Consider the following 24,942-nt stretch of genomic DNA (forward strand, 5'->3'; position numbering starts at 1 on the left):
ATTAAAATAAATCATTGAAGATTAGAGACTGCATGGCTTTAATTTCTGAGTCTACGGGTTCTGTTTTTTAAACCTGAGTCATGTCCCATTTCCCTCTCCATTATTTCAACCAGATGTTCCTCCTCTCACTGAGCATTTCCCAGGTACTTTTGTGGATGACCTTGTGCGTGAGCCTGCAGAGAGAGAGAGAGAGCAAAAGAGAGCATGTGTGTGTATGTGCAATGAAGAGTCAACAAGGGCGATTGTGTGTCAAACTACTCAATCTAAAATGAACATTTTTGAAACGTTTACTGCTTGCTTTTTTATCTACATGCAAATGCTTAATTTTCTCTCTGAAGTTATGATACTGGATTCCTGATAGGCTATTGGGAACAGACTGAATGAGCTGTGTCACACCGAGAGTGAGAGCCCAGCAAACATACTGAGTTTCATTTATGACGATGAGACGAAAAGACGATTGCGGAAAGAAGATGAAGAAGAAGATTTTCTTGATGACAGTATGTTTAATTATGTTACTTTAACTGAAGTAAAAGAGTGTGGATGTTGGAAATCTGAAATGAGAACAAAATATTGGAAGTACTCAGCAGGTCAGACAACACCATTGGATAGAGAAACAGATTAATTCTTCAAATTGATGACCTGTCTTTAGAACGGGAAAAGTACAGATTTAGCCGATTTTAAACAAGTATGATGGTTGGGGGAGGGGGGGTGGTGATGTGGGGGATGAGGGTGTGAAGAACTAAAGGGAAGGTCCATCGTGTGCTGGAAAACAGGAAAGATTGAATGCCAATATAAATGATAGTGTAAGGCAAAAGGAAGTGGTAATGGAATAATAAAAAAACAAAGATGGGACTAGAGAAAGTGTAAATGGGAAAGGCAGAGTTGTCTTCAGCTACCATCGAAAAAAAAAGTAATGAGGCTCGAGGTTATGATTTGCAATTGTTAAATTCAGTGCTTTGAGACCAGAAGGCTGGAAAATGTCCAAATCAGGGGCGAAATTCTCCCCGAACGGCGCGATGTCCGCCGACTGGCACCAAAAACGGCGCCAATCAGACAGGCATCGCGCCAGCCCAAAGGTGTGGAATACTCCGCATCTTTGGGGGCCGAGCCCCAACATTGAGGGGCTAGGCCGGCGCCGGAGGGATTTCCGCCCCGCCAGCTGGCGGAAATGGCGTTTGTTGCCCCGCCAGCTGGCGGAAATGGCGTTTGTTGCCCCGCCAGCTGGCGCGGAAATGCAGCGCATGCGCGGGAGTGTCAGCGGCCGCCGACAGTTTCCCGCGCATGCGCAGTGGGGAGAGTCTCTTCCGTCTCCGCCATGGTGGAGGCCGTGGCGGAGGCGGAAGGGAAAGAGTGCCCCCACGGCACAGGCCCGCCCGCGGATCGGTGGGCCCCGATCGCGGGCCAGGCCACTGTGGGGGCACCCCCCGGGGTCAGATAGCCCCAAGCCCCCCCCAGGACCCCGGAGCCCGCCCACGCCGCCTGGTCCCGCCGGTAAATACCAGCTTTGATTTACGCCGGCGGGACAGGCAATTTCTGGGTGGGACTTCGGCCCATCCGGGCCGGAGAATTGAGCGGGGGGGGGGGTCCCGCCAACCGGCGCGGCCCGATTCCCGCCCCCGCCCAATCTCCGGTACCGGAGACTTTGGCTGGGGCGGGATTCACGGCGGCCAACGGCCATTCTCCGACCCGCTGGGGGGTCGGAGAATGACGCCCCAGATGTTGAATCTCATGGGCGTCATTCTCCGACCCCCCGCTGGGACGGAGAATGGCCGTTGGCCACCGTGAATCCCGCCCCCGCCCCCGCCGAGTCTCCGGTACCGGAGATTGGGCGGGGGCGGGAATCGGGCCGCGCCGGTTGGCGGGACCCCCCGCTCAATTCTCCGGCCCGGATGGGCCGAAGTCCCGCCCAGAAATTGCCTGTCCCGCCGGCGTAAATCAAACCTGGTATTTACCGGTGGGACCAGGCGGCGTGGGCGGGCTCCGGGGTTCTGGGGGGGGCGCGGGGCGATCTGACCCCGGGGGGTGCCCCCACGGTGGCCTGACCTGCGGTCGGGGCCCACCGATCCACGGGCTCTTTCCCTTCCGCCTCCGCCACGGTCTCCACCATGGCGGAGGCGGAAGAGACTCTCCCCACTGCGCATGCGCGGGAAACTGTCGGCTGCCGCTGACGCTCCCGTGCATGCGCTGCATTTTCGCGCCAGCTGGCGGGGCAACAAACGCCATTTCCGCCAGCTGGCGGGGCAACAAACGTCATTTCCGCCAGCTGGCGGGGCGGAAATCCCTCCGGCACCGGCCTAGCCCCTCAATGTTGGGGCTCGGCCCCCAAAGATGCGGAGCATTCCGCACCTTTGGGCCGGCGCGATGCCCTTCTGATTGGCGCCGTTTTTGGCGCCAGTTGGCGGACATCGCGCCGTTGGGGGAGAATTTCGCCCCTTGTCCGGTCACCTGCCATTTGAATTCTCCACTCTGATCTCTCTGTCCTCAGCCTCCAAGGCTGGTCAAATGAAGTCAATACAAAACTAAATTACCAAGGCTACCATGTGTACATATGACTTACGTTTCTTCATTACCTACCATGTGCAGACAACACTCTTACACTGATGGTTATGCTGTCCCTAGGAGTGTAATAGAGTAGCCCATTGGAGTGCTATAATGCCATATTCTGGACTGCTCTGGGGATCTTTCAGTACTTCCTGGAGCATTTCTCCCAATTTATCACCTCTGGAAAGGGAGAAAGAAGTAGAAGTGAAACGGCATCTAGCACATTATCTTTCTCAGCAGGTTGTCCGTGAGTACCTAATGAGCCTCCATTTCCCATGAAAAACACCCAGATCACGATTGTTCCACATTTTCCCACCTTACCATCCCTTCATAGCTGCCAAAATCCTAAAATGCAAAAATGAAAGACATCACAGAGCAACTCTTCCATTAATAAGTAAAATATTCAGTTATTCACTCTTGTGCTTCCTCTTTATGTCTGTTTTGCTGATGCCTTGTCCTTGTTTAGCTTTTCTATACAGTGCTAACTCAATAGCAGAACCCAGGGTAGCTCCTGGCTTTCCCAGGGGGAGATTGCTAGTGGCCTTGCATGACACCCTCGAGCAGCTCTTTATCTTAAAATCCCAGCTTTGGACTATGCCATCTCAACATGACAAGCAAGTCAAACTGTTGCTGCCCAATTGGCAACTGCAAGGAGAATGGTGGAGTAGAAGTGGTTGGAGGACAAATATTGTCATCCTGAGAGAGAAAACATACACCATACAGCTACTGCCACTCTTTCCGGGCAGACCCTCAACCATCCTAATAATCTGCTGTTCTAAATTCCTGCTATGAGCCTTTGAGGACTAGCTCCCACAACCATGACGGCAACAGTCTGAACCTGCATGGCACCAAGTATGGCAATAAACATAGATCTCATAAGCTCATTCTGAATTTCCACTGCAGCACTTAGATTGGCATGGCTTCTGCCAGTGCTACAGTGGGTCCTGAGATTTCAGGGACTGCAAGGTGGCTGGGCCCTAATGTATAACAATTAGGAGCAGGAATACACTATTTGACTCTTTCAGCCTGCTCTGCAATTCAGTGCAATCTTGACTGTTTTTCTGCCTCAATTCCACCTTCCTACTCTATCGCCATATTCTTTAATTTACTTGATTTCCAGGGCTTGTAGTGATAGGCATCAATTCCACTGGAAAGAATGGGCTCAAAGATGGAGCAGAACTCCTTCATACTCCTTGGCAGAGGTTTTCTGGATGACTTGTCAATGCACCAAGCATTTCTGTGTGCATGGCCATTAGTCTTTTCCTATTCCACGGCCCCATTGAAGTCCTCATAAAATCCTCTGACAATAGCACATTTGCAACCTTTCCCTCCAAGAAACTGGCAACAATGCTATCCTTTCCCTTGGCGTGGCTGTAGCCCACTCGTGCCTAATGACTTATCACATGCATCGCTTGACTCTATACTACCCTCTAATATATGCAGAGCCATTATCTAAGTTGTTGACCATGGACATCAAATCAACTGATGGCACTTCCTCAGAGGCCTGGTCTTTCACCTTCAGGCACCACTGGCAGATACAGTATATGGGTACTTATGGATAACTGAAAACACAAATGCACAAGGGAAAGGTTGGTGTGAGAGAAGGGAGACTAATTAAAAGGTGCATGGTTTTACCAGCTGCAGCTTGTACTTCATATTAAATTGTCGGATGAGGGTGAAGTGGGGTTTCAAAAGATGCATAAGGAGGGAATGATAATCTTTATTATTGTCACAAGTGGGCTCACATTAACACTGCAATGAAGTTCCTGTGAAAATGTATGTTATCCTGGGCGGCATCAGCAATGTTACTTGCAACGGCCTCACTGATGGCCATGCCAATACTGCCAAGCAATGTATCCTCTGGGAGGAGGGTAAGGGCCTGTCCACTGTCAGTTCAGTGTTGCCTTATGTCATGAGCCATCTTGTCCTGAAAGAGAGGGGAAAGAATGTCAGTGGGTGCTTTGCAACACATATTAGTATTGTTATCATAGCTGAATAGTTACATGTGAAAACTGTGGAATGTGGGTATGAGGATTTGAGCAGTGGTAGGTGTGTGAAGATCAGATAGATTGCACAAATGGTATGCTTGAGTCCTGATTGTTAGAAGTTGTTAATGGGTAAGTGGTGGTTGGGGTATGCTACATTGAGCAGGTTGGTGGTGCAAGTACTAAAGTATGGAATTTGAAGATACATTCACAGACCTTGACCTGACTCTTGGTATTTTGTGTCATAATGAAATTTACTTTTAAAAACTGTATCAGTCAAATATCTCATGAGGCCAATATTTTCTTTCAAACAAAGAGGTGCATTCAGAAATAAATATTCCTTCTGGACTTTTGTTTTCTTCGAAGCACTCAGGTTTTTATTTTCAAGATTTTTATGAGACGTGCAACCAATGTGGCAGCGAACAAAAATTGAATTAATTCAGGAAATCTGAACAAGAGGAATTGTTTTCAAAGCTAAAAATTCACTACCTTTGAATATGTGTATTTCAGCCATTAAGTTGTACTTTAAATAAATAAATCCCTGAACGGTATAACTTTTGCATGAAATTTTAACTTTCCAGGATAAACTAGTGCAGTGATAGCTGGCTGTATGGATTCTTCCAAATGGGGAACCAGAGAATTACTTTCTTGGAAGGGTTGGAGGGGCATCCAGGACTAGATGGCATTTGACAGGATCAGATTTTGGGTAATAGAAAACTGAATTAAAACTGGACACGAACTGTCTGCAGTCAGAAAGGACTTTATGGACCGAGTGTCTCTTTATTTGTTTGCCACATTCTTAGATCCTAATTGAATACAACTGGAGATATTACTTTTGATTATGTTATAGTGAGGATGTGTGCATGTCAGTAAACACATTTTAAATAACTACCACCAACAAATTAAACACAGCATAAATCAAATCATAGAATCGCTACAGTACAGTAGGAGGCCATTTGGCACATCAAGTCTGCACCGACCCTCTGAAAGAGCAGCGATCCCCATAACACCGTAACCCCACCTAACCTGCATGTCCCTGGACTATAAGGGGCAATTTTATCATGGCCAATGCACCAAACCCGCACATCTTTGGTCTGTGGGAGGAAACCGGAGCACTCAGAGGAAACCCACGCAGACATGGGGAGAACGTGCAGACTCCACACAGACAGTCACAAATTAATCAGATATATTAGCTTATAATTTGAATACTTTTGATTTGCCCAAGCTGAGTGTTCATTTATCCGTGTGTTCTGTTAGTTGGTATATTTAATTGCCATAAATTGAAATTATGATTATGGAGGTAGCGATGAGGTCATGTTCACTGGTCACTAGTAAGAGAGTGCAGTATTTGTGCTGGTTTAAGGAAGTGGGTGTAATGTTGGGTTTCTATGGGCTAATTATTAGGGAAAGGACATTTCTAGTTTGAGGGATTACATTTACATGGATAGACTGGCAAATCTTTGGTGTTTCTCCTTAGAACAGCAAAGGCTACGAGGAGATTTAATTATGGTGTTTTGATGGGGAAAATAATGAGAAACTGTTTCCGATGTTTGAAGGGCCAATAACCAAGGAGCACGTGGGGTCATTTGCAAAGAAGCCAGACGCAACATGAGGATAAACTTTGTGTAATGAGTGGTTAGGATTGGGAATGAAATGTCTGATAGGGTAATGGAAACTGATCCAATGGCAGCCTTCCATGTTGTACTGTAACCATGATTCTGGGATAATTAAACCCCAACCCCCCGTCAAACTTCTTTATTCTAAACCAATATTTCTTTACATCTCATCATTCCAATGTTTTTGACAGATACTGTTAATCCCACCAAGTGTGGCTGTCCATTTGCATTAAAGATGGCAGCATGCCAACTTCTTCTCGAGATAACAACATTCCTCCGAGAAACATTTCCTTGCTTGCCTCGACCACGCGCTGAACCTCTTGTTGTGAGTATTATCAACAATTGCTTACTTCTAGAAACCACCCTATGAGGGAAAATATTACCCAACACATACCATAAATACCCAGAAGAGCCAAAAGCAAAGGCCAATCTTGTCATTTTTATCGAAATTGCAACATATATACACACTGCATTTCAAAACACACGAGAACTTCCTGCTCCATTTTCACTGTGAGTTTTAAAAATGATACTTGTCACATTGGTCTGAATGATGTCTATTTCTTGACAACAGGATTTGGAAAGCTGCAGACTCCATTTGGATCCTGAACTAGATCGACACAGATACGAACGGAAAATCAGTTTTGCAGGAATTATTGACGATGAACAAGATTCAAAAGATTCTTTACACAGCAGCAGCCATACTCTCAAATCAGAAACAGCCTGTGAAGAGAAAAAGGGTTGGAAAAGATTTAGAGATAGTGTTTTACAATTATGTATTTATAAAGTTATTCTTTTAATAAAGAACAACTGAAACTGAAGTATAAGTATAAATAAGATGGATGATCAGTGTCCATTGTAGTTACTTTTCCTCTGCATCCAGACCAGTAAAACTGTCCACCTTAAAAATTGACTAAATGATGTTGGACTGTAAGAATCGTGGGACAATTGCTTGGTCATAATTCGTTCTTCTCCTCAGTTGCATGAAGACCATGAAGGAGATAGCATTGCTGCTGCCTGCTTCTGCATTCCTCCTTGTGTCTGTGGAAAAATAGTTACGAGACATGGTTGAATCGTACCCTGCAATGCTAACCTTCCATCGCCAGGATAGGGAGTCTTTGTGAAGCTCTTGGACTGACCTCTTTCCAATCATTGCATTCTCAGATCCTCCCTTACAGCTGTGGCGTGTTATACTTGAATAGAATTTTTGTTGCTGCTTTAACAGATTGAAACCTCCATTGACATCACAAAGTCAGCATGCAGAAATCTGGATTTTGTAAAATCAGTCAGTATTTAGAACCAGATTATATGTATGTGACGGCATCATGCACTGATGCTTTGCTAGTACTGTTATGTGTTGTCACAAATGTTCTGGCCGTATTGTCCACCCCCGCTTTTGGCGGGTGGGAAAGCCAGTGGGGGTGTGGGGGTGCGGGGGAAGAATCCAACGGGAGTCCACAAACAGCTTTCATGCCGGCGGGATTTCCCATTCCCATTGCCCCGTCCCTTATGGTGATGAAAGTGAAACAAATGAAAGTCTTTGAATGAGAAATACGAATTTGTAGTGCTAGATTCAATTTCATTTCTTAAATGCAAACTTGGACCAGTGTATTTTAATGGGTTAGTGTCTTCTCTAAAGTAGCCCTTGAACTTGCTGCTGCCACCCAAATCTATATCCAACTTACTCCCAATTCCATGTTTGAATTTCTCCAATTGGGGTTCATCCCCGTCACAGGACCTAAATTACATTATTCAAAGTCACAGAATACATCTTCTGTGGCTATGAATGTGGTACATTATCTAACCTTGTCCTTCTTAACCTTTAACCTGGTCTACCATACCATCTTCCTCTATTGGTTAGTGTTATAACACCCATGAGAACCATGGAGATGATCTGATTGACCTCCCGATGAGCATTTTGGGGTACGAGCTCCCCCCTTTGAGAGACGGAGGCCCAATAGCAGCCTTGTTAATTCCCCAAGGAATTAAAAGACAGCCCAGGAAGGAATCGGAATCTCAGGATGGTCCCAGCTGGGACTTGGACTGTTACTTAGTTGCTGTATTTCCTAGTTGTGAGTAGGAAATAAACTACCTTTGACTCACCTTTCTCGGACTCCTCAGTGACTACAATAGTCACCTATATGGGACTGCCCTCATCAGATTCCACTTTTATGCGTCTGATCGGAGCTTGAGAAATTGTTTTCCTTTCCATCCAAGTGATTAACTCTGGAGTCCTTTGAGGACATCACCCAAAAGCTTGGGGCTGGATTTTACCTCCCCGGCTGCCAGGTTTGATGGTGGGGAGACATCTGACAAGTGGCCTTCTCACTTTCTATCCGCCCCACCAATCTGAACTTTTACAGGGGTTGGGCAATTCATTGGACTTGGGCTAATTGAGGCTCCTAAGTAGCCATTGGTGGATCGTGTAATGACTTAGACAAGACCTTTGAGATTAGCCAATTGGAATACGAGTTCCCTGATTAGTAGCCAATCAGGGAACCTCTTCTTTGTAGATAACAGGGAGTGTCAGATCTTCTGCACACTCCCAGTGCAGAGACTTTGCCTCTGTGGACGTATTACATGCCTTTTCATACCCCCGCTGGTATTTTACCCATGCTGGCGTGAGGTCATGCCATATGGAAGGCCTGGCAGCTTCAGCTGATGTCTATCAGGGAGAGTAAGACAACCTTTTATGAGTCTCCTGTGACTAATGGATGCAACCCCGCCCAAGGTCATTGCATCTCTTTAACCCTGCCTCCGGCTTTTTGAATCCATCCCTCCACCTCCATCCACTCAAGATACGAGCAGAAATCTCATCTTAAAGCTGCTTCCAGTGTTAAATGGTTGTCGGACAGTATTGTGGACTTTCTAGACGGGGGAAATGGGGATTGTAGCACTCTGTAAACTCCTGCCCATGGTCTCGTGTAGCACAATTATGCTGACAACATCCAACTCTACCACTCTATCACCTCTTTTGACCCTTCTACTGCCTCTATATCTTGCCAGCCTCCTTTGTCTGCCATTCACTTATTGTTAAGACCAGAAAATCATCTTCATTCTTGCCACAAACTTTACGTTTACTACCAAGCCCTCCCCACCCTAGTTACGCACTTGGGTTGAACTAGATAGTCTGCTATCTCAGCATCTTATTTGACCTTGAACTGTTTTTCTTATCCTCTTTGCCACAAAGACCAAGTCCTTCCATCGGTGTCACATTGTCTGTCCTGCTCTTCAGCTCACCTGCTGCCAATACCCTCATCTATGCCTTTTCCACTTTCAGACTTGACTTCCAAAGCTTTACTGGTTACTGGCCCATCCTTCAGCTTACATAAATTCAGCTGATTTGAAACAATATAGGTCTCAGTCTGTGCTCCCTGCTCTACAAAGAACAAAGAACAAAGAAATGTACAGCACAGGAACAGGCCCTTTGGCCCTCCAAGCCCGTGCCGACCATGCTGCCCGACTAAACTACAATCTTCTCCACTTCCTGGGTCCGTATCCCTCTATTCCCATCCTATTCATGTATTTGTCAAGATGCCCCTTAAATGTCACTATCGTCCCTGCTTCCACCACCTCCTCCGGCAGCGAGTTCCAGGCACCCACTACCCTCTGCGTAAAAAACTTGCCTCGTACATCTACTCTAAACCTTGCCCCTCTCACCTTAAACCTATGCCCCCTAGTAATTGACCCCTTTACCCTGGGGAAAAGCCTCTGACTATCCACTCTGTCTATGCCCCTCATAATTTTGTATACCTCTATCAGGTCTCCCCTCAACCTCCTTCGTTCCAGTGAGAACAAACCGAGTTTATTCAACCGCTCCTCATAGCTAATGCCCTCCATACCAGGCCACAATCTGGTAAATCTCTTCTGCACCCTCTCTAAAGCCTCCACATCCTTCTGGTAGTGTGGCGACCAGAATTGAATGCTGTATGCCTTCTTGACTACCTTCTCCACCTGTGTTGCCCCTTTCAATGACCTGTGGACCTGTACTCCTAGATCTCTTTGACTTTCAATACTCTTGAGGGTTCTACCATTCACTGTATATTCCCTACCTGCATTAGACCTTCCAAAATGCATTACCTCACATTTGTCCGGATTAAACTCCATCTGCCATCTCTCCGCCCAAGTCTCCAAACTATCTAAATCCTGCTGTATCCTCCGACAGTCCTCATCGCTATCCGCAATTCCACCAACCTTTGTGTCGTCTGCAAACTTACTAATCAGACCAGTTACATTTTCCTCCAAATCATTTATATATACTACAAAGAGCAAAGGTCCCAGCACTGATCCCTGTGGACCACCACTGGTCACAGCCCTCCAATTAGAAAAGCATCCTTCCATTGCTACTCTCTGCCTTCTATGACCTAGCCAGTTCTGTATCCACCTTGCCAGCTCACCCCTGATCCCGTGTGACTTCACCTTTTGTACTAGTCTACCATGAGGTACCTTGTCAAAGGCCTTACTGAAGTCCATATAGACAACATCCACTGCCCTACCTGCATCAATCATCTTAGTGACCTCCCCGAAAAACTCGATCAAGTTAGTGAGACACGACCTCCCCTTCACAAAACCGCGCTGCCTCTCACTAATACGTCCATTTGCTTCCAAATGGGAGTAGATCCTGTCTCGAAGAATTCTCTCCAGTAATTTCCCTACCACTGAAGTAAGGCTCACCGGCCTGTAGTTCCCGGGATTATCCTTGCTACCCTTCTTAAACAGAGGAACAACATTGGCTATTCTCCAGTCCTGCAGGACATCCCCTGAAGACAATGAGGATCCAAAGATTTCTGTCAAGGCCTCAGCAATTTCCTCTCCAGCCTCCTTCAGTATTCTGGGGTAGATCCCATCAGGCCCTGGGGACTTATCTACCTTAATATTTTTTAAGACACCCAGCACCTCGTCTTTTTGGATCTCAATGTGACCGAGGCTATCTACACACCCTTCTCCAGACTCAACATCTACCAATTTCTTCTCTTTGGTGAATACTGATGCAAAGTATTCATTCAGTACCTCGCCCATTTCCTCTGGCTCCACACATAGATTCCCTTGCCTATCCTTCAGTGGGCCAACCCTTTCCCTGGCTACCCTCTTGCTTTTTATGTACGTGTAAAAAGCCTTGGGATTTTCCTTAACCCTATTTGCCAATGACTTTTCGTGACCCCTTCTAGCCCTCCTGACTCCTTGCTTAAGTTCCTTCCTACTTTCTTTATATTCCACGCAGGCTTCGTCTGTTCCCAGCCTTTTAGCCCTGACAAATGCCTCCTTTTTCTTTTTGACAAGGCCTACAATATCTCTCGTCATCCAAGGTTCCCGAAAATTGCCGTATTAATCCTTCTTCCTCACAGGAACATGCCGGTCCTGAATTCTTTCAACTGCCACTTGAAAGCCTCCCACATGTCAGATGTTGATTTGCCCTCAAACATCCGCCCCCAATCTATGTTCTTCCGTTCCCGCCTAATATTGTTATAATTAGCCTTCCCCCAATTTAGCACATTCATCCTAGGACCACTCTTATCCTTGTCCACCAGTACTTTAAAACTTACTGAATTGTGGTCACTGTTACCGAAATGCTCCCCTACTGAAACATCTACCACCTGGCCGGGCTCATTCCCCAATACCAGGTCCAGTACCGCCCCTTCCCTAGTTGGACTGTCTACATATTGTTTTAAGAAGCCCTCCTGGATGCTCCTTACAAACTCCGCCCCGTCTAATCCCCTGGCACTAAGTGAGTCCCAGTCAATATTGGGGAAGTTGAAGTCTCCCATCACCACAACCCTGTTGTTTTTACTCTTTTCCAAAATCTGTCTACCTATCTGCTCCTCTATCTCCCGCTGGCTATTGGGAGGCCTGTAGTAAACCCCCAACATTGTGACTGCACCCTTCTTATTCCTGATCTCTACCCATATAGCCTCACTGCCCTCTGAGGTGTCCTCCCGCAGTACAGCTGTGATATTCTGCCGAACCAGTAGCGCAACTCCGCCTCCCCTTTTACATCCCCCTCTATCCCGCCTGAAACATCTAAATCCTGGAACGTTTAGCTACCAATCCTGCCCTTCCCTCAACCAGGTCTCTGTAATGGCAACAACATCATAGTTCCAAGTACTAATCCAAGCTCTAAGTTCATCTGACTTACCCGTAATGCTCCTTGCATTAAAACATATGCACTTCAGGCCACCAGACCCGCTGTGTTCAGCAACTTCTCCCCGTCTGCTCTGCCTCAGAGCCACACTGTCCCTATTCCCTAGTTCTCCCTCAATGCTCTCACCTTCTGACCTATTGCTCCCGTGCCCACCCCCCTGCCATACTAGTTTAAACCCTCCCGTGTGACACTAGCAAACCTCACGGCCAGGATATTTATGCCTCTCTGGTTTAGATGCAACCCGTCCTTCTTATACAGGTCACACCTGCCCCGGAAGAGCTCCCAGTGGTCCAGATAACGGAAACCCTCCCTCCTACACCAGCTGTTTAGCCACGTGTTTAGCTGCTCTATCTTCCTATTTCTAGCCTCACTGGCACGTGGCACAGGGAGTAATCCCGAGATTACAACCCTCGAGGTCCTGTCTTTTAACTTTCTTCCTAGCTCCCTGAACTCCTGCTGCAGGGCCTCATGCCCCTTCCTGCCTATGTCGTTAGTACCAATATGTACAACGACCTCTACCTGTTTGCCCTCCCCCTTCAGGATGCCCTCTACCCGTTCGGAGACATCCTGGACCCTGGCACCAGGGAGGCAACATACCATCCTGGAGTCTCTTTCACGTCCACAGAAGCGCCTATCTGTGCCCCTGACTATAGAGTCCCCTATTACTATTACTCTTCTGCGCTTTGACCCTCCCTTCTGAACATCAGAGCCAGCCGTGGTGCCACTGCTCTGGCTGCTGCTGTTTTCCCCTGATAGGCTATTCCCCCCCGACAGTATCCAAAGGGGTATACCTGTTCGAGAGGGGGACAACCACAGGGGATTCCTGCACTGACTGCCTGCCCTTTCTGGTGGTTACCCATTTCTCTGCCTGCACCTTGGGTGTGACCACATTTACATAACTGCGATCTATGACGCTTTCCGCCACCTGCATGCTCCTAAGTGCATCCAATTGCTGCTCCAACCGAACCATGCGGTCTGTGAGGAGCTCCAGTTGGGTGCACTTTCTGCAGATGAAGCCATCCGGGACGCTGGAAGCCTCCCGGACCTGCCACATCTCACAGTCAGAGCACTGCACCCCTCTAACTGACATTGCATCAATTAATTAAAATTTAAATTTAAATTTTTAAAAAATATATATATTTTTTTTTTAATGTCAAAGTTACTATTAACTATCTGTTTCCTAGCACTAGATTTCTAATAGAAATGCGAAAGCTAAATATAGTACTCTCCGATCTCTGGCTTAGATATCCCTCTAAATTATTATTAAGTAATTATGTTTAATTAGTTACCAATGCTTAATTTTTTTAATTTAGTGTAGATTCCCAACCAGCCACTCAGGCCACAGCTTTTCTGTGATGTCACTTCAGTTTCCCCCCGACACACACAATTTGAAAAAGGTACAACAGTAAAAATGAGTAAAAATCACTTACTTACCTTCTTACCCTCTGAGTGTCTTAGATGTTCTCAGGTTCTCTCCCTGACAGAGACTGCTCCTCCTCCTCCGAACGACTCCCGAAACTAAGCCGCGATCATTTAAAATCTCCGCTCCGACTCGCAGCTCCCGCGCTTTTTAAATCTCCCGCGTTGTTTTCACTGTCCCGGCTCACTCAGCTCCCGCGCTGTTTTCAGAGTCCTGGCTCACTCAGCTCTCGCGCTGTTTTCAGAGTCCTGGCTCCCTCAGCTCCCGCGCTGTTTTCAAAGTCCCGGCTCACTCAGCTCCCGCGCTGTTTTCAGAGTCCTGGCTCCCTCAGCTCCCGCGCTGTTTTCAAAGTCCCGGCTCACTCAGCTCCCGCGCTGTTTTCAGAGTCCCGGCTCACTCAGCTCCCGCGCTGTTTTCAAAGTCCCGGCTCCCTCAGCTCCCGCGCTGTTTTCAGAGTCCTGGCTCCCTCAGCTCCCGCGCTGTTTTCAAAGTCCCGGCTCACTCAGCTCCCGCACTGTTTTCAAAGTCCCGGCTCCCTCAGCTCCCGCGCTGTTTTCAAAGTCCCGGCTCCCTCAGCTCTCGCGCTGTTTTCAAAGTCCCGGCTCCCTCAGCTCTCGCGCTGTTTTCAAAGTCCCGGCTCCCTCAGCTCCCGCGCTGTTTTCAAAGTCCCGGCTCCCTCAGCTCCCGCGCTGTTTTCAAAGTCCCGGCTCCCTCAGCTCTCGCGCTGTTTTCAAAGTCCCGGCTCCCTCAGCTCCCGCGCTGTTTTCAAAGTCCCGGCTCCCTCAGCTCTCGCGCTGTTTTCAAAGTCCCGGCTCCCTCAGCTCCCGCGCTGTTTTCAGAGTCCTGGCTCCCTCAGCTCCCGCGCTGTTTTCAGAGTCCTGGTTCTCGAATTCTACCTTGACTCTCGAATCCCAGTGCCTCCAATTTAAAATCTTCATTGTTGTATTTAAATCCCTTTGAAAACTCGCTCAATCCCATGTCAATGCCTCAGGTAACTCGGGAATCTACACATTAAGGTGAGGCTTACTGCTTTGTTCTAATATGCAGATTTGCTAAAAAGTGATTTGGCCCATTGTGGGAGGGATTCACCCCACAATGTCTCACGAGATTGCGTTGAATCTCACGAGGTGTTGCGAGCTGGGTAGATCCTGGGAGTGGGATCTCCTAGCTTTCGATGGCCACGCTGCACTGCGTTTTCTGGCGCAGCGTGGCTGTTGGACCATGCCCATAGTTTATGGATTTTAAGTCACTTTTATTTCTGACCTGGGGCGGGATTCTCCGATCCCCCGCCGGGTTGGAGAATCGCCAGGGGCTGGCGTGAATCCTGCACCCGCCGGTTGCCAAATTCTCCAGCACCGGATATTCGGCGGGGGTGGGAATCGCGACACGCCAGTCGGCGAGCCCCCCTCGGCGATTCATCCGGCCCGCGATGGGCCGAAGTCCCGCTGCTGGAATGCCTGTCCCGCCAGCGAGGATCAAACCACCTCTCTTCCCGGCGGGATTAGGTGGCACAGGCGGGCTCCGGGGTCCTCGGGGGGGGCGCGGGGCGATCTGGCCCCTGGGGTGCCACCACGGTGGCCTGGCCCGCGATCGGGGCCCACCGATCTGTGGGCGGGCCTGTGCCGTAGGGGCACTCTTTTACTACATGTCGGCCGTGTAGGTCTCCGCGATGGCCGACGCGTAGGTGACCCCCCTTGCGCATGCACGGAGATGACGTCAGCAGTCGCTGACGCTCCCGCGCATGCGCGGACTTCCGCCGCCCGGCGAAGTCCTTTCGGCCCCGACTGGCATGGCGCCAAAGGCCTTTCCCGCCGGTCGGCGGCGCGCAAACCACTCCGACGCGTGACTGGCCCCTCAAGGTGAGGGCTTGGCCCCTAAATGTGCGGCCCGACGTCGGAGTGGTTCACGCCACTCCATCCCGCCGGGATCCCCGCCCCGCCGGGTAGGGGAGGATCTCGTCCCTGGAGTTCAAAACAATTTTGATCAAGGTGTAGAATTACTTGATAAAATAACTTCCCATCCTAATTAGCCGTGTAATCCAACTTATTCTATGCTGTACTGGTCCAAAGTTTACTGATCAAAATTAGGAAATAATTAGGGTGGCACAGTGGTTAGCACTGCTGCCTCATGCTAGCGAGGTCCCAGGTTCGATCTCGGCTCTGGGTCACTGTCCGTGTGGAGTTTGCACATTCTCCCCGTTTTTGCGAGGGTTTCGCCCCCACAACCCAAAGATGTGCAGGCTAGGTGGATTGACCACGCTAAATTGCCCCTTAATTGGAAAAAATGAATTGGGTACTCTAAATTTATTTTTAAAAATTAGGAAATAATTTACCTGCATTTTACGTACGATGTCATGTAATCAGTATTCCTATTTTTGACATTTTCATAGGACCAAGTAGAAAAGTAAGACCAGGAGGTTCACGTCTACTTCAGATAAAAGGGGCACGCAGTTTTCGAGTAAAGAAAGGCGGCTCCTTGTCAAGCATACGCCGAGCGGGAAGCTTGAAAAGCACAAAGCTTACACGGCAAGATTCTGAGTCCGAAAATGAAGAGGTTCTATTGTCACAAAGCCATGACACAGTTACTGACATTGGTAATTTCTCAACATATATTTACCTTCAAATCAATGAGAATTGCATTTAATGTGAAAAGATAGTACTTCGAATTTCTCTGTATTTTAACAGGAAGCCCTTGGAGTACCAGTGAACCTAGTATTGAACCAGAAGGACTGAGCACCGTAGGAACAGAAGAAAATTACCATAGAAACATGACGTGGTTACCAGTATGCTTAAACGATTTTCATTTGGGTTTTCATCTGTTTCTGGAATGTCAAATTTGAAAGTAATAGCTTATACATGAACCAAGATCATAGTAATGTGAAATAAGGGAAGATATATCAATAGATAACTCGCATGTTAAATCATTGTTTATTTTCCATACACTGAGCACTACACATTATAGCTTTCGCTTTCTGCAACAACATCAGCAGTTTGTGTATATAGCACTTTCAATGTAGTAAAGGGTCCCAGTAGACACCACAGAGGCATCAGAAAACAATATCTGACCCCACAGTACGATATATTAATGCAGATGACCAAAACCTTGGTTCAACCTCATACAGTTTCCGGGATTGGGATGGTCAATAACTAGGGAATAACTCCCTAACCCACAGTTCAAAGATGGGCAGGTTAGGTGGATTGGCCATACTAAATTGTCCTTTAGTGTCCAAAGACGTGCCGGTTGGGTTGGGTTAAAGAGATGGGGTGGAGAAGTTGTCCTAGGTAGGGTGCTCTTTCAGAGGATCAATGCAGACTCGATGGGCTGAATGGCCTCGTTCTGCACTGTAGGACTTCTATTCTATAGTTCGATAGTATGAGGTGGAGACTGAAGAGAATGGCTTTAGTATTCCCAATATTTAATTGAAAAACAAAATTCTGCTCGGGCAGTAATAAATTTATGACGAACAGTCGAACAATTTAAAGGCAATGGAAGTGTTGGCAGAGGCGGTGCTGAGGTATAGCTGAGTGTCAAGTGAATGTAGCTGTATAGTGAAAATTAATTTGCTTTTGGGTGATATTGCCTGGGGGCAGCATGTAGATGAGAAAAGGAGGGGATGAAGTACAAATCCTTGGGGGACATTCGAGGTAACTGTACTGGAGCCAGAAGGGAAGCCATTGCAGGTGACTCTCTGGCTGTAACTAGACGAATGAAATCCAGCAAATGCTGTCCCATGCAAGCGGACAATGGGAGTGGCATTGGAGGAGGATGGTCTGATAAAATATGTTAAAGGCTATAAAACAGTTTGAAAAGTACAAGGAGTAATAGTTTATCTTTGTCACAATCACATAGGATGTCATTTGCAACTTTGATAAGAGACGTTTCAGTATTGTGGCAACAGTGAAAACCTGATTGAAGGAATTCAAACATGAAATTCTGGGTAAGATTCTGGGAAATGTTTCACGTTAATTGGGAATGTAGTGGGTTCCTGAATCACTGACGGCAAAGACTTTCAACAAAGGTGGTTTGTTCACTAGCTTAGCAACTACATCAACACTTATGCTCTGCCCACGCTCCTGGAGATAACTCCCACGCTCATGCTACGTGACCTCTTTCATAGCCGCGTCAACACATCTCACATGGCCACTCGGTCTATTTCCCCAGTCTTCTCCCTGTAACCCTGCGCATTCTTCCTTTTCAGATAAAATTCAATTCCCTCTTGAGTATTTTGATTGGCTTTGCCTTCGTCACACTATCAGGCAGCACATTCCCGATCTTACCCGATTGCTGCATGAAATGGTTTCTCTTCAAGCCTCCTTTGTTTCTTTTTCCAATTGCCTTAAACCTACAACATCTCATTCTTGCTCTTTCCCTGAATATCTTTATGACATCAATGATCAATCCCTGTTAATTACTCATTCAGAAAGAGGCATTGTGGCTCATGGTACTTGAGGTATGTTATTGCTGTGGTGTAAACTTGCCTCTTTGTAGTGAAGGTTTCTTGCCAAGATAATTTGTTTTCAGGGGCAAAATTCTCCGTTATCGGTGCAAAGTCCACCGATCGGCGCAAAAAGCGGCGCAAATCTGACTTGCGTCACGTCGGAAAAATGGGTCGAAGGTCTCCGGCCCGAAATGGGCTAGCAGTGACGTAACGGGATCCGCGCTTGCGCACGTGGTTGACGCCGTGCAGCGTCATACGTGCCCCATATCCCCCCTCCCCCATATCCCCCATATCCCCCCTCCCCATATCCCCCCTCCCCCATATCCCCCCTCCCCCATATCCCCCCTCCCCCATATCACACCCTCCCCCATATCCCCCCTCCCCCATATCCCCCTCCCCCATACCCCCCCTCCCCCATACCCCCCTCCCCATATCCCCCATATCCCCCCTCCCCCATATCCCCCCTCCCCCATATCCCCCTCCCCCATATCCCCCCTCCCCCATATCCCCCCTCCCCCATATCCCCCATATCCCCAAGTGAATCCAACCCTAACCTTAACCTCTGCAATGCACGCGCAACCGATGGCGTGCATTCATATACCTGCCTAACAGTGTTGCCTTTTACCCGTGCCACCACCCCCACCCACCCCCCACCCACCCCCACAGGAGAAGCGCGCACACAACAATAGGGAGCATGTGAGGACTGGAGGAGGCCCCGCTGATGAGAGGCCACTGACCAAACACGAGGAAAGGGCCCTGGAACTGGCTGGCGGACCTGACGACCGGGAGGTTGCTGATGCAGAGGTCGGGGGCGTACTAGCAAGTGAGCCACCGACAGCCCGTCCCCATATCCCCCCTCCCCCATATCACCTGATCACTGCCTGCGTGTCTAACCATGCATGCTTCATTGTGTATCGCAGGACCAAACGTCCAGGCACCCATCCCCGCAGATGCAGACCGCCCGCAGGATGCCCCTCGGAGGCCACGGGAGACGGAGAGACCCGGACCCTCCAGCATGCGACGCCCGCAGGATGCCCCTCGCATACCACGGGAGACGGAGAGACCTGGAGCAACAGGGAGACGACACCCCCGTCACGTGCGGGAGCGACCACCCAACGACGAGGGGGGCAGCCACAGGCCCCCGTCACATCCGAGCCAGGACACCACTACCCAGGACACCACTACCCAGGACACCACTACCCAGGACACCACTACCCGGGACAGCACTGCCCAGGACACCCCTACCCGGGACAGCACTACCCAGGAAGACGAAATACCGGACAGTGACTCAGAGTGGATGGGTGGAGACGAACCCCCACCCCAAAGTGCCATGGACTCAGAGTGGGACGAAGAGCACGACACAACGCCACTGCTGTCATCAACACCCTCCACCATCGCAGAAACACTCACCTCGGTTGGGCACTTTAGTGATGAGGCGTCTGGTACACTCACTGGTGCGCACAACACAGCCGTCCCGGTACAGCAGGTGGAGGTAGGAGCAGCAGAGGGGCCGGGCGGTCGGAGGGCAGCCCAGCCCAAGCGAACACCTGCCACCCAGATGGATCCCGGGTTCCTGGAGTTTCCACACCCACACATAGATCCGATGCAACCACCGACCCGGAGACGAGCAAAGAGGGTGACGGCCGGCTTGCGGCGGTTGCAGTCGCAGGTGGAGGAGTCCACCCGCGTCCAGGAGCTGGAGGTGGTGCCGGTCATGCGTGCCACCCAGGCCGACACCGCACGGGTGGCGTCCGCAGTGGAGACAATGGGTGCGACGGTGTCAGACATGGGGAACGGTTTGCGAGGCCTGGGGCTTTCCGTGCAGGCGGCGTCTGTGGCCCAGGAAATGGCTGCCCTCTCACAGGAGGCCATGAGCCAGTGCCAGCGCCAGATGGCAGAGGCGCTCAACACCATAGCCCAGTCTCAGCAGGCCATGGCCCAGTCTCTGCAGGCCATGGCCCAGTGTCTGCAGGCCATCGCTGAGGGCATCGGCGCCAGTGGCCATGTGCGAGCCGGCGTCGCACTGTCACAGACAGGGTTTGCCAAACCCCTGGGCTCCATGGCTGCAAACCTGCAGACCCTGTCGATACCAGCACGGGCCTCCAGGACTGGCAGCGCCAGATGTCGGGGGGGCGTCGGATGGCCAGTCCGTTCGCATCCCCCACCCCTGTAGAGGCCTGGGGGCCATCAGGCACCCCGAGGGAGGAGGAGGTGGTGTGGTCCGTCCCGGCTCCCCCTGTAGGGGAGGTCCCGGAACACCGCGACACCTCGGACTCCCCCCCTTCCATCCCAGGTGCATCGGGTGGGCAACGGGCAGGACAGGCTGGCAGCTCGCCATCCCAGTCGCCCGGGCCGCAGCCTGGCCCATCTAGGCCAGGACGCCCCAGGAAACGGCCGCCAAAGGGATCCAGTGTCAGAGGGCAGGAATCACAGGAGTCCACCTCCAGTTCTGCTGTACCGTCTGGGGAACCACGTAGACGTAGTCAAAGGGCCCGTAAGGCCAAACAATTAGACACTGAGTAAGTTGGCACGGGTGCAGGGCACAGATGAGTTTTAGGGGCTAGGGCACGTGCATGAACTCCTTTGGTTATTAAAGTCAATGTTACACCTACAGTAGCTGCCTTTGTGCTCTGTCCAAAGCGTGCGGGGGTGTCATGTACGTTGAGCGCAAGTGTGTGTGTGAGGGGTGGTCTTACCTCAGCCCCAGGTGAGTCTGCCCCCTTCCCCCTGGGCCGCCATCAACATCCCCCCGGGCAGAGGACGGGACCGTGCGCTGCAGTGTCACAGCCGCATGCAGGGATGGTCCGGGTGGATGGTGGTACTGTGGCCATGGGTCAGACATAGTCCAACGATGTGGAGCCAGGAGCTCACCGCAGGGCGGGTTGTCATCATCCTCCATGGCCTGCAATAGACACGCGTCCACCCACAAATGTGTGAGCCCGGCCCGTTGTGCCGCAGGTGGATCGGCAATGGGGGGGGGGGGGGTGGTGTGCATGCGGGTGGGGTGGGTGGGGTTGGGGAGGGGGTGAGGGTGCTGGGTGGGTGGATGGGTGGGGGGTGTGGGTGGTCGGCTGTTGCCATGGTGTGCGGTCTGTGGCCATACTACCCGATTCCCACGCCCATCTAGTCAGTGAAGCGGGCGGCTATCAGTCTGTCCCGTGCCCGCTGGGCCAGCCGGTAACAGTGGACAGCCACCCGCCTGTGTCTACCCCGTCTGCCCTGACCATTGCCCCCATCCCCCTCATCTGGGGAGGACTGCGCCTCTTCCTGCTGCTCCTCCACTCCGCCCTCCTCTGCCTGCGGCACATCGCCCCTCTGCTGGGCTATGTTGTGCAGGACGCAGCACACCACAATGATGCGGCCGACCCTATCTGACCGATACTGGAGGGCGCCCCCAGAGAGGTCCAGGCACCTGAAACGCATCTTCAGCACGCCAAAGCACCTCTCTATCACTCCCCTTGTCGCTACATGGGCATCATTGTAGCGGTTCTCCACCTCATTGCGTGGCCTCCGTATAGGCGTCATCAGCCACGATCGCAATGGGTAGCCCCTGTCGCCCAGCAACCAGCCCCTCAGCCGGGGATGGCGTCCCTCGTACATGCTGGGGATGGATGACCGCGACAACACGTATGAGTCGTGTACACTGCCTGGGTAACGGGCGCAGACTTGCAGGATCATCATGCGGTGGTCGCAGACCACCTGTACGTTCAGCGAATAGGCCCCTTCCTATTGGTGAACACGGCCCTGTTATCTGCAGGTGGCCGCACGGCAACGTGCATCCCATCAATCGCGCCCTGGACCATGGGGAACCTGGCCACGGCAGAGAAGCCCACGGCCCGGGCATCTTGGCTGGTCCGGTCCACAGGGAAGCGGATGTAGCGGTGCGCCATGGCATATAGGGCATCTGTCACTGCCCGGATGCACCGATGTCTGCAATATGCCGGACAGGTCCCCACTCGGTGCCTGGAATGACCCCGTTGCATAAATGTTCAGGGCCACCGTAACCTTGACGGACACGGGGAGAGGGTGTCCCCCGCCAGTGCCACGCGGTGACAGGTGTGCCAGCAGGTGGCAGATGTGTGCCACGGTTTCCCGCCTCATCCGGAGTCTCCTCCTGCATTCCCGGTCCGTGAGGCCCTGGTATGACTGCCGGGGCCGGTACACACGGGGCGCACTCGGGTGCCTCCGTTGCCGTGGGACTGCGACGTCCTCCTCCCCCTCCTCGTCCTGTCAGTCAGGTGTCCCTCCACCCTGGGCGGCTGCCGCCTGCCCCTCTGCGGCAGCCTGCGCCGACTCTCTGGCACGCTCCTCCTCCTCATCCAGGGCAACATGGACATTAGCGGCTGCAGCCACGGCGGCCAACATCGCTGGATGATCGGAAAACATGACGGCCTGGTTGGGGGGGGGGGGGGGGGGGGGGGGGGGCGGGGGGGGAACTACAACATGTCATCATTGCCCATATCACCTCCTTCCCCCCCAGCCAGGTGGCATGGACCGCATGGGTCCAACTGTTGGAGGCTGTCACCTGGCCAGGTGGACCAACTCACTTGCCCTCGCACCCCCCCTCCCCGGCACGGACCCCCCCATCCCCCTACCCGGCACCGACCCCCCCATCCCCCTCCCCGGCACGGACCCCCCCATCCCCCTCCCCGGCACGGACCCCCCATCCCCCTCCCCGGCATGGACCCCAACCTCCTCCCTGCACGGACCCCCCCCCCCATCCTCCTCCCCAGCACGGACCCCCCCATCCCCCTCCCCGGCACGGACACCCCATCCCCCTCCCCGGCACGGATCCCCCATCCCCCTCCCCGGCACGGACCCCCAATCCCCCTCCCCGGCACGGACCCCAACCTCCTCCCCGGCACGGGCCTCCCACCCCCATCCCCCTCCCCGGCACGGACCCCAACCTCCTCCCCGGCACGGGCCCCCCCCCCCAATCCTCCTCCCCGGCACAGACCCCCCCATTCTCCTCCCCGGCACGGACCCCCCATCTCCCTCCCCGGCACGGACCCCCCATCCCCCTCCCCGGCACGGACCCCAACCTCCTCCCTGGCACGGACCCCCCCCATCCTCCTCCACGGCACGAACCCCCCCATCCCCCTCCCCGGCACGGATCCCCCTCCCCGGCACGGACCCCCCCATCCCCCTCCCCGGCACGGACCCCCCCATCCCCCTCCCTGGCATGGACCCCCCATCCCCCTCCCCGGCACGGACCCCAACCTCCTCCCCGGCACGGACCCCCCCCCCCATCCTCCTACCCGGCATGGACCCCCCCATCCCCCTCCCAGGCACGGACCCCCCATTCCCCTCCCCGGCACGGACCCCAACCTCCTCCCTGGCACGGACCCCCCCCCCCCCCATCCTCCTCCCCGGCACGGACCCCCCCATCCCCCTCCCCGGCATGGATCCCCCTCCCCGGCATGGACCCCCCCCATCCCCCTCCCCGGCACGGAACCCCCATCCCCCTCCCCGGCACGGACCCCCCCATCCCCCTCCCCGGCACGGACCCCAACCTCCTCCCCGGCACGGATCCCCCCCCCACCCCCCTCCCCGGCACGGACCCCAACCTCCTCCCCGGAACGGACACACCCCCCCATCCTCCTCCCCGGCACGGACTCCCCCATCCCCCTCCCCGGCACGGACCCCCCCCACGCCCCTCCCCGGCACGGACCCCCCATCCCCCTCCCCGGCACGGACCCCCCCTCCCCCTCCCCGGCACGGACCCCCCATCCCCCTCCCCGGCACGGACCCCCCATCCCCCTCCCCGGCACGGACCCCCCCCCATCCCCCTCCCCGGCACGGACCCCCCATCCCCCTCCCCGGCACGGATCCCCATCCCCCTCCCAAGCACGGACCCCCCCATCCCCCTCCCCGGCACGGCCCCCCCCCATCCCCCTCCCCGGCACGTCCCCGCATCCCCCTCCCCATGTCCCTCCCCGGCACAGATCCCCCTCCACGGCACGGACCCCCCCATCCCCCTCCCCGGCACGGACCCCCCATCCCCCTCCCCGGCACGGACCCCCCATCCCCCTCCCCGGCACGGACCCCAACCTCCTCCCCGGCACGGACCCCCCCCCCCACCCCCCTCCCCGGCACGGACCCCACCCCCCCCCCATCCTCCTCCCCGGCACGGACTCCCCCATCCCCCTCCCCGGCACGGACCCCCCCATCCCCCTCCCCGGCACGGACCCCCCCATCCCCCTCCCCGGCACGGACCCCCCGTCCCCCTCCCCGGCACGGACCCCCCCCATCCCCCTCCCCGGCACGGACCCCAATCTCCTCCCCGGCACGGACCCCCCCCCCTTCCTCCTTCCCGGCACGGACCCCCCCATCCCCCTCCCCGGCACGGACCCCCCATCCCCCTCCCCGGCACGGACCCCCCATCCCCCTCCCCGGCCGGACCCCCCCATCCCCCTGCCCGGCACGGACCCCCCCATCCCCCTCCCTGGCATGGACCCCCCACCCCTTCCCCGGCACGGACCCCCCATCCCCCTCCCCGGCACAGACCCCCCATCCCCCTACCCGGCACGGACCCCCCATCCCCCTCCCCGGCACGGACCCCAACCTCCTCCCCGGCACGAGCACCCCCCCCCCATCCTCCTCCCCGGCACGGACCCCAACCTCCTCCCCGGCACGGGCACCCACGCAATCCTCCTCCCCGGCACGGACCCTCCCATCCCCCTCCCCGGCACGGACCCCCCTCCCGGCACTCCCCCGGAGCCCATCCCACTCTAACCACCCCCTCCCCCCCCAGCCGCACACACACACACACAACCCGAGACCGGCACGGACCCCTCCATCCCCCT

At 53.1% G+C, this 24,942-nt stretch overlaps 1 protein-coding gene across 5 annotated transcripts in view; it reads left to right on the plus strand.

The window, feature by feature from the left end:
- The window catches only part of unc80 (unc-80 homolog (C. elegans)), a 599,468-nt gene that overhangs the window by 277,906 nt on the left and 296,620 nt on the right, over positions 1-24,942 (plus strand). For all 5 annotated transcript variants that reach the window (XM_072480367.1, XM_072480341.1, XM_072480351.1 and 2 more), the window contains 5 exons: positions 362-497; positions 6,334-6,467; positions 6,714-6,879; positions 16,088-16,291; positions 16,383-16,480. In XM_072480367.1, coding sequence (XP_072336468.1) covers positions 362-497; positions 6,334-6,467; positions 6,714-6,879; positions 16,088-16,291; positions 16,383-16,480 — 738 coding nt within the window. The remainder of the gene's footprint in view (positions 1-361; positions 498-6,333; positions 6,468-6,713; positions 6,880-16,087; positions 16,292-16,382; positions 16,481-24,942) is intronic.

This window comes from Scyliorhinus torazame, chromosome 2, assembly GCF_047496885.1.
Source record: "Scyliorhinus torazame isolate Kashiwa2021f chromosome 2, sScyTor2.1, whole genome shotgun sequence".
Classification (NCBI taxonomy): domain Eukaryota; kingdom Metazoa; phylum Chordata; class Chondrichthyes; order Carcharhiniformes; family Scyliorhinidae; genus Scyliorhinus; species Scyliorhinus torazame.